Genomic DNA, 16,721 nt, shown 5'->3' with positions numbered 1-16,721 from the left:
ATTTCTGAAACTATTAGCTTTTAGTTTGTACCAAATACTTTCCAAGTTAATGCACATGTGCTAAGCACTTAATGCACTTAATGCACATGTGTTAAGATATACACAATAGAAATACTCTGCTTCAAATAATGTGTTGAATATTCTTACAATCACATCTGTTCCTTCTTCCTCATTGGATAATCCAGAATCTATCATTAACACAAGATGTTTCGTCTCGTGTACTCGTCTGAAACTGAGATTTTAGGCGAGCACAGAAACACTTTCCTCCTTCAGCAGATACATTAGTGTATGTGAATGTCAAATGTCCAAGTGAAGTAACAAAAAGCAAAACACGTTTTTGACTGAAGAAAAGAAATTGAACAAATGCATATTTTGAAGTGCTTCGTCAAAGCAGCTATTCGATGTTTTTTCCTCGACATTCATTCAGTGCTCGTAGAAAACCTTTGACCTGGTTGTCGTAGAACCATTAAAGACGTATTCAGCTGTGGCAAGTAGAAAGTGCATACAAATCAATAATGACAAATCAGTAATGCTATGAATGCATTTTGCAATCAGTAATTCCCTGTGAATAGACAAAACTCCAGGACAAACTCTACTGCATGACCTCATATATCAAGTAGAGAAGGTTTACCTGTCCTGACCAGAGCCAGCAGCCAAAAGGGTCAAAGTGCAAAATAGCAACAGAGGAAAGCAGAGGGCACGGATTACAAAAACTGTGACGCAGATTTACTTGAAAACACACTCTCTCAGCAGGGATCATCAACTGAAACATTGCGTCTCAGCTGGTAGACCGCTGACTGAGCGCCGAGGCTGGAAGTCTGTGTGAGTACAAATCTGACACACCGACAAATGTTTCTCGTGGATGTCTGCCTGACATATGAATATCTGGCATCTGTCACTTTTATGGTTCTAATCCCACAGTTTCTACGATCTACAATTTTGTACAAGGTGTTTTTTTGAAAATGACAGAATATAGAATAGATATAGAATAGAGTGAACTCAGACTGCTGAAAATTCTTAGTAAAAGTTTCATATTCGTACATCAGTATTGAAAGGAAACGATCATGACCAGGTTTTAAGTTTATTTTTTTAACACTTCTGAAGGAAAGTTATGATTGAATCAGTTGATTTTTGTAAACAATATTCAATTTTTCTTTCTTTTCTTTACGGTAATTAACTTTCAGAGGTTTGAAAGGTTCATGTTTATTTCTTCTTACAACAAAACTTGAGGATGTTTCTCAGTTGAGCTCAAGATGACTGATCACGCTCATTGAAAGCCTTGATTTTAGCGATTAAATTAATAATTAATTATGGCTCCAACATATGATTAGCATAGCATTATTAAATTGTCTTTTCTATGATCATCTTACTGATGAAAATCCATCTGAAATAGTGATGATAGTCATCATCATCAACATTAGTTTCAGTGCAGACACTTATTAGGGAAATGATACTATCAGGCGAGTCCATGATCATCAATGAAAACTTAAACACAGGTGTTAGGTTAAGGGAACCTTAACAGGTGTTAAGGTTCCCTGAAGCTATCATACACCTAATCCTAGCTATTACCACACTCGTCCTCCACTTTGTCCAAATCTGGATGTTCTTTTAACTGGTGGAGGTGAGCCCTGAATGCAAATCCAGTTACATGTGGGTGATGACACCCACATTTTGTTTTGTTGTAATAGGTCCAATGAGATTGATTAAATAATATGTTGAAAGGGCAAATTGGTGGAATTATTACTTGAAATCAGTGGATTTATTATTTCCCATTACAAACAGCAACTATGTGTAAATCAAAACTTTGATTTCATTATTTTCAGTCATTCATTATAAGCAAATGAGAGGAAAGTAAGACAGGCTGCAAGTGAGTAAGAAGAAAAGAGGACAAGCAAATGAATAAGAGCCCTCACCCTCAAACTGTATAAGCATGGCATTAAGTCTGATCTGCTCAAAAACATGTCTCCCTTCATCTCTTTCTCATCATCTGCAGCCACATAATACATGATCTGTGTATCTGTGAAGAGCTTATCTGCTGTGTTGACATTTCTCCCGAGTATGATCAACAGTATGGATTATAAAATGAGGTCACTCTGCTCTGTGTATCTTATCTATAGTGTGTGAACCTCCACTGGGTCAGGTAGACTGGCTTTATCTTTTGTTTACGTTAGCTTGAGCCCAAGTGACTCTTGCTGTGGAAAAGCAGTGTAGGGTCACTACCGTTCAAAAACCTCTGACCCTGATATGTTTCTGCATTCAGATCAGGCACATTTTAATTTTCGGATTCACACGAGAACGTGCTCACCTCTATGGGACTGAGGCTCTGAGGAATATGAATGCTTTTGGAATGAGGCAACCCGCCAGCAACGGGCCTGTGACCTCATTTAATCTCTCAATTCATAGTTTAATATTCTGGACTCCACATCGACGAGCCTCAACAAGGGGTACATTTACAGTGAATAACAGGGTAAAACACCTGCTGCACTGCCCTCTAAGGGTTGAACGTTCCAAGCATGTTGCGCTTCTGTCCCGTGATGTCACGGCTATTTAACGGGTGATTTTACATCACTTCCTGGTCCATGCGATTATAACCAGAAACTGAGCCATGTGTGGATCCAGAATGTGGTGAGTAAGGTCAAAGTGTTCACCTATTATGTTCTGCAATCCTCATCGGACCAACAAACAACAGGCTAGATTGGGCAAATACAAACCTGTCAGCAATAATCAGCCGCATATCACAATGTCACATCAAACGTGATTTGATTTCCATCATTTATCCTCAGGGGAGCAAGATAATGTGTGTGAGACTAACCTACAACTTCTATACGCGCAGGAGTCCCAGTAGTAGTCCTACGTGTTTTGGCGTGATCCTTTGGTAACCATGACGACTGCAGAGCGACCTAAGGGACTGTTGCACCGAAACATCAAAGCCCGTCAGTCAGATGAGATCTCTGGTCATGGTACGGACAATATGCTATTTATAGAAAATGTGTAATATATTCATTTGTTTGATTGGGCTGTATTGTGTTCCACTGTGTTGGTTTGCAGAACATCATTGCACATTTAGTTTTTTTTTGTTTTTTTGCATTAGTTTGTGCAATTACCAAGAGAGAAATTTCAATTTCAAAACATGCAGTATTTGTTTGTGGAAGGTGGTGGCAAGAAAAACAATCTGCTTGGGAATTGTATTTAAAATGAATCCTTAGTGTTGCTCTGAATGTCAATGGAAATGTTACCAATGTCGGACATTTCATCACACGTAAACTCAAAGTGCTTTACATTGAAAGATAACATATGAAGATTCTGTATAGGCACAAAGTAGCATAAACAACATAAATATATACACACGTGCATACAGCAAACCACGCAGCAATAAAAACCAAGACTTCAACACACACACACACACACACACACACACACACACTAATGAGCCATAAACCAGGTAGAATAGGGACGTTTTTATGAATTAAACTAGTAAATTGTATTAGTTGGATATTAATTCAGGTGCAAAATGTACAGTATATTGTGCCGGTTAATCTTAAGCAATTTATGTTCTTCTCTCTGCAGTTGAGGACCGTAATAATTTACAAGAGGACGATCTAAGACGGTGGCAGAAACATGCACAGGTAACCCATAACCCCATTGCCCAACAGTCCCTCAATTATGCAGTTTCTCCTCTGTCAAAGCTGAGAGCTACCAATCTATCCTGGTTAATTCAGCAACAAACCTGTACTCATGTGTAGCTTTTACACGCAATGTTTTTAATGTTTGCCTTATTGCATCTTGCTGTATTCTGTCTGATCTCCTTTTACTTCACTGTTCTAATCCTTTCAGAAAAGCCCTTCTAGGGATTGGTTTTGCAAATTAGCATCCACTTTAAAACAGTATAACACTGTATATTTCACTAGTATTATGAAGTGTTGTCATAATAAGCCTGCAATGCTAAAAAGTAGTATTTGTTTCACATAAATCAAGATATTCGTGATGCATTGTCTAAAAACATTCTCTACATTTCACTGAAATGTTACTTGCTAGGTGATTGTGTCTGTGAGATATTTTGACTAGAAATGAGACAATATACTATTTTACATTTTTGCAGTGTAGCTGTCTTCAGTTTGTCTTGTATATTGTATCTGTCTCTATCAAATAAACCATAAATGCATGAATAATCTTGAAAAAGACAACACAAAAGCTAAGATTGTGCAGAGTAAACAGGATACAGTGTAAAATTGATATTTTAAAAATATGGGATGCAGTTCGTGCTATATTTAGGGTTGAGAGAATTGAGAAAGCTCTTTCTCCTGTGTGTCTTGAAGAAGGTGAAGGCGAAAGTCCTGGAGCAGGTCCAGGATCAGCTCAGTGATTTACTTGACAAAGCTCTGACTGAGTCCATCCAGCCTTTTACCCAATTACAGCCAGCAGTTAATGGAAATTTGTCCAAAAGACCCAGATCCAGGTAAAGAGGAGGAGGAGGAGGCAACTTCTACTAGTGCACATGTTCCTCATTGATGTGGGAGATATGTTTATCCTCTTTGCGTGTCTGTATTTCTTTTAGTTCTCAGAGAATGGATGACGGCAAAGTGTTCATGGACAGGCCATCGCTGTTGGAGTAAGTGTGAAAGACAAGTCTTCTCCAATGTACCGTCACCAAATATTGTTTTATTTATCATGCTGTCATCGGAGTTACAAAATCAGCAATATATATATTTATTCTTATTCAGATTTATTTTGTACAATCATTAAACGACAGATAGAGAGACTGCAAACAACCTCGTAAATACACAGTAATAATCATCACGAGGGAAAGAAAGCTGAACATTTTTGAGGAATATAGATGCATGCACGATGGGTTGGAGAGGACAACTTGTTAGACAATCTGAATCTAAAACAAAGATCAATGTTACTGTGGACCGCATACTGTACAAGACACGAATACAGATCACTCAGATACTCCCATGAGCATGTTTGTGTATATTCTACATTACAGAACCTCTTACATGTGTATACAGCACTACATACATTCACATGAATACAACATAGAGCTAATTTAATGAAAGCTCTACTCCTCTTCATCAGTGAACTGTTTGAGATCAACCACATCAGGACCATCTACCACATGTTCATCGCCGTACTCCTCATCTTCTGCTTTAGCACGCTGGCTGTCGACTACATCGACCAGGGCAGGTCAGTGGGACAAGTGTGTGTGTGTGTGTGTGTGTGTCTACGACAATGACACGCCTGTGACGCTGAACGAATAAAAACTCAATTACCCCAAAGCCTTAAGAAACTTCTTATCTTCTTCCCTCGGTGCATCCCTTCTCCTTCTCTCCCTGCCTCTCTGCTCATCTGGCAGCAGAAAGATAGAGCAATCAATCCCTCTGAGTATGTTTGCTGTTGCTTTGGGCAGCTCTGTAATGATTCGGTTGCCGTCTGCAGTCACGCGGGACTGTGAGTTTACTTCTTATGTTCCTCCATCGGGAAACTCGAGTGTGTGCAAATTATTCGATACATCCACCCGCTGTTGACAGAAAATTGATGAGGGGTTGTGTCGAATCACAAAAAGCCTTTTACATGCTGCAGTGACTGCATTTAAAATCTATTACTGTTACCACCAGAGGGGTCTCTTCAGAGACATGAATGGGTCAAATATTCAATGCATTTAACTACTGCCATTCATTAAAGCCAGTCATGCTTTGCTATAATTAAAATGCTTGTTCAAAACTCTGTTCGAAGCTAAAACAGACCACAGTGGCAAATAGAGCACATCATCTAAATGTCCTTACTAAAGTTTAGTCTTTCTTTAAATGTCATTTTAATAAAAATGTGTCCATTGCCTTCATGATTATAATTTACTTCTTTTATGCAATCTCAGGTTGGTCTTGGAGTTCGACCTGCTGTTCTTCGCTTTTGGGAAGCTGGGGACGGCCACCTGGGCCTGGGTTGTGATGTTTGTCTACACCCTGCTCGTTCCATACTTCACCCTGGTGTACTGGGGGTCTTTGTACCACAGCTGCCCCTCTAAGTTGGGGCTGTCTATCGGCACGGGCCTGGTCCTGTCTGCAGTGCAGACCTGCGTGCTGGGCGTGTTCCCCATCTACGTGGTTGTACACTACCAGCTGCCACCAGCCTCGCGGTTCATTGTGATACTGGAGCAAGTGAGTGTTTGTTTGAGGAATACATGGTTGCAAAAGTCCACACAGCAGGCAGCAAACAATTGTGGAGGAAATGGAAAAACAATCTTTAAATCTGTACTTCTATTATAACAAAGATGTGAGATGTTGTTTGGATGAATAAAACAAATGGCATTTATTGGGGCTTTATTTATCGTATATATATTTGACGCAGCAAAGCTTATGAGCCAGTTCAGGCAGCCCGACTCTATTCTGTTGCTTCATTCACCTGGCACATTCTCACAGGAACATATAGCCAATGCACCCTTTCAATCACGGCGTCGCACTTAAGCGATCGGTGCTCTGGTCACTCTTTTGCTCTGCTGCTTGCTGAGCATTTCAAAAGCCCCGCCTCCACCTGCAGTCAGTCTGGAGGCTCTGAGTCCACGCTCCCTCTAGGGGGACGGTAGTATCATATACCATTGAGGTCAGAGAGTCAGATATTAAATTGACAAGTTAATATTCATACAGTTAGACTTGGAGAATTGCCATTTTAGGAAATTGTTAAAGAATCAGATCAGCATTAAGGATTCTGCAAGTAGAACTAATCCCCCTTTTACACATACAGTAAAGGTACGGAATCAGAGATTGATGATTAGAGTTTAGCAAGACAGCAAGCTTTGTGTGTCGGAGGCAGCCGTGGCAGAGCTAACATGAGAAATCAACAGAGTAAAAGTAATTGCAAAACCCATCTGGTACACTAGTATGAATGTGATTGGATGTTGCTGTCACCGAACAGCTGACACGACCGCTTCATTTGTGATTTCAGATAACCAGCAGGTCAGTTTCTATAACTCTAGCAGCTTTCTCCGAGAAAATGCAGGTTGTTACAAAGTTTAAAGGTTGTTTAGAGCTAAACATTGTGTCACATTTCCTTTCATAACTCCTGCAGTACGATGTAAGTGTTTTTATTGCAGTGTGTATTGCTGCTCAGCATTCCTTTTAGGAACACCCTGTGCTAGATACACTCTGGACTGTAGATAACTTATATTCATAGGGAATCCAATTTATAAACGCAGCCCTTCATTGGCAGTAACAAGAACATTTCAATAAGGAATGCTTGCTGGCCAGAGATGGGAGTCTTCCAGCTGGAAAGGCACCAAACGAGAAAGTAGATCTCAGGGTAGCCAACGTTTAAACATCACAGATGCCTACTGTAATACCTTCTCATCCTCTTTATCACACCGTCCTCGGTGTCCAAAAACCATCTTAGTGCTCCGTTGGATGAAGTGAGATAATCCCAGGGCTGAGGCGATTTTGAGAAACCTGGTCCTGATCTTCATCTGAGCTGGGCTCAATCAGTCTGATTAGAATTCTGAAGCTGTCCGTCTCATATGAAGTGTATAATATAGATTTGAGACTTTACTGAATTTCCCAAAAAGAGTGAGTGGTTCTCTGCTGTATGCAAATTGATGATGCATCATGTCTGAACTTCAGTTCGTGGCCGACTTCTCCAACTTTGTTTCTGTCACGATATATACAGTTCCCTGTTGTTGTTCCTTCTCCTGATTAATTACAGAAGTGAGCTAAATAATGCATCATTATGTCAATATGCACAAAAACAGGAACAAGAAGTAGGTTGTTGACTTCACCTTGTCAATTCATGGAATAAAGACAGACAATGAGGCTGTCATAATTGATACATTGTGTCTCTCTTCACATAATAACTGTATCAATTTTCCCCAGATTCGATTCCTGATGAAGAGCTACTCGTTCATGAGAGAAACCGCTCCAGTTATTGTGAAGAATACACCAAAGGAAGGTACTGTGTCGAATTGTATCGCTATCAGGTGTATTTACTCCTCGGGTAGTGTCATTACTCACAGTGACACCAGAGAAAAATGACTAAAACAGACCTCAGCAGTTTACCACCTCATGATTCATGCTAAAGTAAAAATGAACAATGAATACACCCACATGCAATAAATAACCTCAAGTGTGTGCACCCCCATGAGATCCTATTGTAAACGTCTGCTCGTGGTACCTTTTTACTGTACAAGTTACAGTTCTGTGAATATGTACTGCAGTAAAGTCCCTCCAGCAGAAAACTATAGTCCTGAATAAAACGGTAAAATCAGGCAGAGAACAGCTTCATAGAAGCGCCCATGGTTTGAATTGGTTTTGGAAAGAGATGTTATGAACACAGATTTTCAAAAGCTCTGTTAAATGAAATGTTTACTATTTTAAATGCCATTAAGTGAAGTTGGCGCTTGAGTACAGCTAACAGTTCAGCACAAAGGATTAGGAGCTTTAAGGCAGACCATTTCACATAATGGCTGACAGATTTTGTGATAAACCCACTGATGTTTGATTTTCAAGGCAGACATTTGTTTGCTACATAAAGGCTCAAAGCTTTAGTATTCACAGATGGACTATTATGTCACATAATGTAACAAGAGAAATTCAATGAGAAGCTTATGTCTGAATCAGAGACCTTCAATTATAACTATAACAACAAAAAACTTTTTTTTAATCATTTAAGGCAACATCAGACTGCTAAAAGATATTTAACTGCCAGGACTGAAAACTGGACCCTCCATTTGATAGTCGTACTTACTGAATTGTCTTTGCTTTTCAGGAGAAAGTCCAAGATCCCCAACACTTTCCAGCTATCTGTACTTCCTCTTCTGTCCAACACTCATCTACAGGGAATCATATCCTCGGTAAGACATATTGTCCCTTTGATCTGGATTCCTTTTATTTTAATTTTTTTTTTTTTTTTAATTAGTGATAAAACAGTCATGTTAGCACAACTGACATTGCCACAAACCCACAAAATGCTGAAGCAAAGTGTTTTGCATTCCCTATCAGGCCTTAGTAAGACATTTTGGCAAATCTCAGTCGCAAAAGCACAAATACGTGAAAAATAAAGGCGCTTAATGCGAAATTCTGATCATATCTATTGTCTCCACGCGGCTCTCAACATGTAGACGGCTGAGCTGGCAGCTCGCAGCTAACGCTGCTAACACCATGAACAGTGCAAACAAAGGCAACAGAGCTAACGGTGTTGGGACCAGAGGGTAGTGCTACGCTTATGATGGCGTTAGATTATATCAGCTGTAACCTATGAGCACAGTGCAGAGCGGCGACCATGAGTTAGCCAGGGTGGCACGCTCACGTGCACTAACATTGACTTCAATGCACGAACGGCAAGCAAACAAAACCCAGAGGAATTTTGATAACGCCACACAGAGGAAGAGCAACTTCATTCTCTGCTCGGGTAGACATTACTCCACTATATCTTCACATGAAAACAATGCTGCTATATTAATGCTGTCAATATCATACAGAGGAACTTTAATTGTGACTTAATTGCTTTTTAGCTGGGTTTTACAGGCTCCTGATATCGTGCATGCTGTTTCACTATCAAACTGTAAATAGTAATAAGTCATGTGCTTTTCCTACATTGACAAACTAAAATGTTTGCTGTGAAAGAGGCCTATTCGTGCCTAAAAACTATATCATGCTGAAAAATACCATAAATAAGACAAGCAACCTGTGGCGCAACACAATTTCACAGTAAATGTGTGTCGTGACTTCCTGTCTGCTCTTTGTAGGAATACCCACATAAGATGGAAGTATGTTGGCGTCACACTTGGTATGGTAAGATGAAACTTTATTTGGGCTTTTGAGAGTTCATGTCATTTTCACACTTAACACCTTTTAAGGCAAGGCAAGGCAAGTTTATTTGTATCGCACATTTCAACAACAAGGTAATTCAAAGTGCTTCACATGAAACCATTAAAAGCATCAAAACATAAGTAAAGGAGATTTAAAACATACATTGAAACAATAATTGATGTCTCCCTGAGACATTACGCTGCACGCAATCAACCATACACTGCCGCAATTCTGCAATTACTCGCACACAAACCACGTCTGGAAAAGATCTCTGCCGATCTGCGTTTTATAGTGTACGCCTTGCACGAACTCGGTCCCGGAGGAAATGGCGATATATTGTGCAGTCCTTTTAAAACCATTAAAAGCATAAAAACATAAGGCAAAAGAAAAGGAGATTTAACAGCAATTAAGAACAGTGTAAGAAATAAAATACAGTAGTAAAATACAGAAATGCAGGAAATTGATTAATATATGAATTGAACGTGGTTCAATTAAAGGCAGCAGCAAACAGAAAAGTCTTCAATCTTGATTTAAATGAGCTGAGGGTCTCAGCAGACCTGCAGCTTTCTGGGACTTTGTTCCAGATATGTGGAGCAGAAAAACTGAACGCTGCTTCTCCATGTTTAGTTCTGACTCTGGGAACAGAAAGTAGACCGGTCCCAGACGACCTGAGGGGTCGGGATGGTTCATAAGGTAGCAGCAGATCAGAGATGTATTTTGGCCCTAAACCATTCAGTGCTTTGTAAACCAACAGCAGGATTTTCAAGTCAATTCTTTGTTGGACAGGAAGCCAGTGCAAAGACATCAGAACTGGAGTGATGTGATCCACCCTCCTGGTCTTAGTGAGGACTCGAGCTGCAGCGTTCTGAATCAGCTGCAGCTTTCTGACGGACTTTTTACAGAGACCTGTAAACACACCGTTACAGTAGTCCAGTCTGCTGAAGATAAATGCGTGGACAAGTTTTTCCAAATCCTGTTGAGACATAAGTCCTCTAATCCTTGATATATTCTTCAGGTGATAGTAGGCTGATTTTGTAATTGTCTTGAATTGTCTTGTTTTAGTCGGATTACGTAAAGTTGTGTAAGAAAATGAAGGTCTACGTGGGGTTAATGACCTAGAAAGGATCTGACCTAGAAGTGCTGATAGCACGAGTGTATTGTGTGATAACCTGAAGCGATCATAAACTACAGGTGCCTCATAGCTTTGATCTCTATCTTCGATCAAACCACAATCTCCGATCGCCGATTTTTCATTTCCTTTTCCTTTTAACGCTGAATTTGCAGATCTTAGGATGCCTGTTTTACTGCTACTTCATCCTGGTCCGCCTCTGTGTGCCCACCTTCAGACCTGAGACCAACCAGCCTTTCAGCAAACGAACAATGGTTCTGGCTGTGTTCAACTCAGTATTACCAGGTACTGTACTTTCCACACTCCACCTATGTGGAACTTGTTCTGGGAGACTTTCCCGGCAATATTATAAGAAAGTCACGCGTAAAACAAACATGTAAATCAAAGTTCATCTACATTGGTAACATCACTTCTGCTTACAACCTCTTTATCTCTTATCTGTGTGAGTCAGCGCTGGTTAATGTATCACTTAATTGGGAAATAGAGGAAACAAGTCTCTTGTGATTTGAAGTCAGTGATAAGATTAAAGATGCTGTTATGCAATCAGATAGAGGTATTAAAGCCTGGCATGTTTATCTCTCTCTTTAAGGAAATAGCTTTTTGAAGTGCTGATATCAGAGCATCAGTGTCAAGTTACAATTATTATGAGAAAGCTGGGAGCAGTGCCCAGAATAAAAGTGTTCCTCATAAACCTCTCTCTCTCTCTCTCTCTCTCTCTCTCTCTCTCTCTCTCTCTCTCTCTCTCTCTCTCTCTCTCTCTCTCTCTCTCTCTCTCTCTCTCTCTCTCTCTCTCTGTGTCTCTCTCTCTGTGTCTCTCTCTCTCTCTCAGGTATAATGATCCTTCTGTTGTGTTTCTTTGCCTTCCTGCACTGCTGGCTCAACCTCTTCGGGGAGCTGCTGCGCTTTGCTGACAGAATGTTTTACAAGGTGTGTGTTGTGGCTGATTTTTGTGGGGCATCATCTCTCCTGTGATGACATTATTTTTTTAGATGAGCTTGCTTTTACAGATACAAGCTTGATACAGTTTGCTCCTGAACAAGCACTGACTTAGTTGTGTGCTCATGTGCTTTCACTGATGTGTTTCTGCAAGGTGTGAATACATTTCAACAATAGCAGTGAGGTGGAGACAGTGAAGCTCTCCTTCGATACGTATTTGACAATAACGAGGCCACACAGTTTCCTTGAAATCTCTATGATAGCGTTTCATTTAATTAATAATTATGTGCACCTGACACCACTTATATGTTTAAATGAGGTTGGACTGTGACAATCACTTGAACCTTCACACTGAGCAAGGCATTCGCTGCAATATTTATCTTTTCTTTGTTTGCAATGTAAAAAAAACACAAAGTATACAGCAAATGAGATCTTGGATGAGTCCAAGATCTCTGTCTTTTAATTTGAGCCACACACTCATTGTACTACTCTGTGTTGATTTTCCAGGACTGGTGGAACTCGACGTCTTTCGCCAACTATTACCGTACCTGGAATGTAGTGGTTCACGACTGGCTCTATTACTACGGATACAGAGACTTCCTCTGGGTGAGCAGAGTGCCAACACAGAAAAAACTACAATTACATACAATCGATCGTATCAAACAAAACAATAAGATAATCAGCAGCACGTCACATGATGAATGACGTGCGTACAGTAGTCCTGTAATTCCCCGCAGAACCAGCCTGACCTCTGAACTTTGAGCCAAACCCTTTTCTTTCTCTGATCCCTGCAGCTGTCCAAAAGGAAATTCCGAACGGCTGCCATGCTCTCCGTGTTCATCGTCTCTGCTGTCGTCCATGAGTACGCCTTGGGCATGGCATTAGGCTTCTTCTATCCCGTCTTGTTCTGTCTCTTTGCCTTTTTTGGAGGTGAGGGTCACATTCATCATTCAGGGAAGAATCTTCACAACGACATAAACAAAAATGATTGGTATTCGGTGCTGCTGGGGGAAAGCTTTTGATAACATGCGTGCCTTTTTAAATACAGGAAGACAATAAGATGGAGAAAGATGTTGCTTGTCTACCTCATTATCATTGCTAAAATGAATACACTGTCTCTGAATACAATGGCTTATTAAAAATATGTAAATGTTGCCTTCTACATTCTGGACGGTGCCTTCAAGCCTTCAAAGTCAAAATCAGTGATTATTCACTCTAGCACACATCTAGTAGCTGTTTTCAGGTGACAACTCATGATATTTCAAGAGAGCACACTTGTGCATTGTGTCCTCTTCCTCTGGGTATCAATAAGTCGGCATCTGACAGAATTGCTTTGCACGCTCTTACTATTTTTCCCAGTCCTTACAAGCATACATCTCAGGCAGATAAACTGTCACGTCTACAGACAGCCTTCACACAAAAAAAAAACAATCATCAACAACAGCATTCCCTCATGTTGTCCTTTCATAGTGATGTTCAACTTTACCATGAACGACAAGCGACAGAGCCCCGTGTTCAACGTCATCATGTGGACGTGTCTCTTCCTGGGTCAGGGTGTCCAAGTGTGTCTGTACTGCCAGGAGTGGTACTCTCAGATACACTGCCCTCGGACAGGGGTATGTACTCCACCTACATGTATACTGCTGGTACCGGAGAGGCCAAAAGGATCAATGCCATGATCAGACTTAAGCTTGTTTAATTCATTTTTTCATATCTGGATGATGTTGAGTCTAGTCTTTAAGGACAGCTTTACGTTTTCTGATACCAGACGTGCTTATTTCAAATCAAAACAATCTGACAGGAAGTGCGATTTACGACCCTTTTTTCAGCAGAAGATATGAAGATGTTATGTTACTATACTGTGAGATTCTTCTGAGATTTATTATGTTGTTTTTGAAGGCTTGAACAACTATCCCACTACTGAACCAAATCAACGTCCTTTAAATAAACAGATACATAAACAGACACCATGTGACGCCATGTATTAGGATTTTAAAAGAAACAGCAGTTTGTTTGTCGTGTGCTGCATTACAGTGACATCATTAGACAGCACTTTGACCCCAGTTTCCGAGATTCTTATATATGGAAACTAGGCCAGAAAGTGAATGAACTTCTAATACAAATAAATAGACTAAAATACTTCAAAAGATATATACTAAATGAAAAAAAACACCACATAAGTACATCACATGACTGGTACCTGACCACTTTGTAATTGGACATCGTACAGATGTCCGCAACCAGATGAATCGGACTAACTCCTCACTGTTTCATCATCCTGGCTTTGTCTGTTCTTATCTCCAGTCATTCATGAGTATCTGTTACTACACAGACTACGTGCCTACGTGTACACACACATATAAAGTGCGTAACCTTGACGACACATGCAACTTACACACATAAGCCCTTATTAGAAAGGCCCATGTGTTGAGTAACAGTAGGTTTGTAAAAGTCTGACATGTATTTAATGTTTGATGAAGTCACAGACGTGAAGGATTTGCCTGACAGATGGGCACAGATGTACACACACACACGATGGTTTAACACGCATAACTGCTGTCTAAAAATAGAATTGACCACCGTTAACTATGAGATTATTAAGTGATGATGAATGGATGTTTAATCAAGCAGATGAAATGTATACAAGGATTAGAGATGATTTCACCATATTCAGACCAATTCTTCTACTCCGTCTCAACAGAATAGCTTCTGGGAGTTGGTTACCCCTCGATCATGGTCCTGCACCTACCAGAGTTGATGCTGCCTTTCTCCTGGGCTGGATGGATGAACGATCAAAGAACGAAGATCTGAAAATCACGATGGACTGAACACAGAAGAGTGCAAGGAATTTGAAAGACATGTAAATATACATTTTTTTGTATGATTTTCTGCTTTTGTTGTGTGAAGATTTCTTTTGTTGTTTTTTTTAGACATGTCGTGATCCGGATGTCGCTGATCACGCGCCTCTGAATTATATCAAATGAAAAGTTACCAAACTTTCTTTAAAAATAATTGTAATGTACGGATTTCTTTTTTTTGTCAAGTGCTCATAGAACATCTCACTGTAAGCAAAATGTTGTACATTAATCAACAAGTAGCTTGTTTATTTACAATATGAAGAGAAAATGTGTACATTCTCTGTGTACGGGTTAAAGAAACAGGATACATGTCAATGAGTGCGCTTTAGAAGTGCTTCTACACAGGTTCTTTGGACAGAGTCAGGCGAGCTGTTTTCCCCTGTTACCAGTCTTAATGCTAAGCTAGGCTAATTGCCTCCCGGCTCAATCTCCATAATTAATGTACAAAATATCATATACAAAGTAATTAACAAGGGGATAATAGTTACTGTAGTTATAAGCTATCTTAGTTTCTTCACCTTCCTTGACCCAATTATTTGAATTATTAAATGACCTCAGAAACTCAGAACTATCTGCAAATAAAATCGTACATTGCATTTTTGTTCCTGCTATATTTACAATAAATCTGGACATGATTGTAGAAAACGTTTCACAGAAGACAGGTGACATCAGTGACAACTTTGAACAGGCTCTGCCACTGTGCCTGCAGCGTGTGTTGCATGTTTAATCCTGCCTCGGACGACATTCAGATGGCAGGGATTGGTTGGGAGAGCAGGTACGTTAACCAACCAACCAACCAACCAACCAACCACAGGCAGTGCAGCGTCTTATCAGTCCGCCACAAAGCCTGTCTGTCTGCCTGCCACGTCCCTCTGAAGTCATACAGGAAGAAGAGGATTACCATTGGTCGTGTTTGCATTTGTGATGTAATGCTCTGTAAACTGACGTACTGTAATACCATGTCAGCTCAGAGAGCAGAAATAAAAATGCCCCTTAATGTCCATTATTTGGGCAGAATTTGGCCACTTAAGGGGGTGAGAAGTCAACAATGAAAAATCAACATATAAAATCTGACAAACCAACTATTCACTCATCTTTTAGCGCTGCTCTGAAATATCTAGCCCCATTGTTATCACCAGCTAGTTGACAACTCTGTTGCAGGAAGCTCCGAACTGCTTCTTTGCTGTAAACAGCTGTTCATTTACGGACAGTAAAACACAAACAATGAGCTGTAAGACGCTAAAACACTGCAGAGCTAAAGAGAAACTGCAGTCAGGTGATAATTATCTCTGGATTTGCCACAGAGTCATGCCTCTCACTTTACACTTAACATTGTTAAAATGAACGTATTTATTATTGCGGCGTTAATTGAGCTTTGTGAATGGAATTGAATCATCCAGGAACATAGTCAAAAGTGTTTCGTCCGTATACTGATGGTAGAGAGGAAGGCATTTTCACTTGTTTGAGTCTGCGGCTGTGATGCACTCTAAATGACATGGTAGATGGATACATTACCCAATAAATACATTAAATGAAAGCTGTTATGAGATATTGAGCATGTAAATGTTTAACCATCAGGCTTTTACAGCTTCTTCTTTCCCATTCTACAGAGAGCAGTCCTGGAGATGCTTTTTTTTCTTCTTCTTTTTGTTAAATATTAAGTAATTAAACTAAATTAAATAATTGTACTGTTATTTGGATTGCATGAGCACATGTTATTCTGGAACAATATAAGACAAATGTTCTGCCCAATTACCTCTAAAACTGCAACACAAAGTGCTGAGGGTTAACTTGAGCTGAAATGTAAACCTCTGCTTGGCTGGTCCCAACATGGAAACTGCTGCAACCACAAGATATGTTTTGTATTTTTCCTCCTGAATGGATGGAAAGTATGTTGAACTAGCGCACAAACAGACAGATTGTATTATGTCCTTTCATGCAGAATATGCAGTCGAAAATAAAGGAATAAATAAAAGCAAAGACATGTTTTATAAATCCAGAGTGGTT

General features: G+C 39.9%; 1 protein-coding gene across 1 annotated transcript; it reads left to right on the top strand.

Annotated features, from left to right (window-relative positions):
* Positions 1-770: 770 nt before the first annotated feature.
* soat2 (sterol O-acyltransferase 2) lies at positions 771-14,915 on the top strand. Its single transcript, XM_079266349.1, has 16 exons — positions 771-822; positions 2,834-2,960; positions 3,568-3,626; positions 4,317-4,456; positions 4,556-4,609; positions 5,077-5,184; positions 5,873-6,155; positions 7,857-7,932; positions 8,749-8,833; positions 9,728-9,773; positions 11,076-11,205; positions 11,750-11,847; positions 12,364-12,462; positions 12,651-12,786; positions 13,327-13,472; positions 14,558-14,915. The coding sequence occupies exons 2-16, from the start codon at positions 2,882-2,884 to the stop codon at positions 14,612-14,614; spliced, it is 1,596 nt and encodes a 531-aa protein (XP_079122475.1). The 5' UTR covers positions 771-822; positions 2,834-2,881; the 3' UTR covers positions 14,615-14,915.
* The last annotated feature ends 1,806 nt before the right edge of the window (positions 14,916-16,721 follow it).

This window comes from Melanostigma gelatinosum, assembly GCF_949748355.1.
Source record: "Melanostigma gelatinosum genome assembly, chromosome: 3".
In the NCBI taxonomy this organism is placed as follows: Eukaryota; Metazoa; Chordata; class Actinopteri; order Perciformes; family Zoarcidae; genus Melanostigma; species Melanostigma gelatinosum.
This window is presented reverse-complemented; position numbering and strand designations above follow the sequence as displayed.

What these genes read in the sequence shown, in the direction of transcription:
- soat2 (XM_079266349.1), top strand. Translation starts at nt 2,882, where the DNA reads ATGACGACTGCAGAGCGACCTAAGGGACTGTTGCACCGAAACATCAAA. An exon ending in GACTACATCGACCAGGGCAG is followed by an intron (nt 5,185 to 5,872) that starts GTCAGTGGGACA and finishes ATGCAATCTCAG; the next exon opens with GTTGGTCTTGGAGTTCGACC. An exon ending in TACACTGCCCTCGGACAGGG is followed by an intron (nt 13,473 to 14,557) that starts GTATGTACTCCA and finishes CCGTCTCAACAG; the next exon opens with AATAGCTTCTGGGAGTTGGT.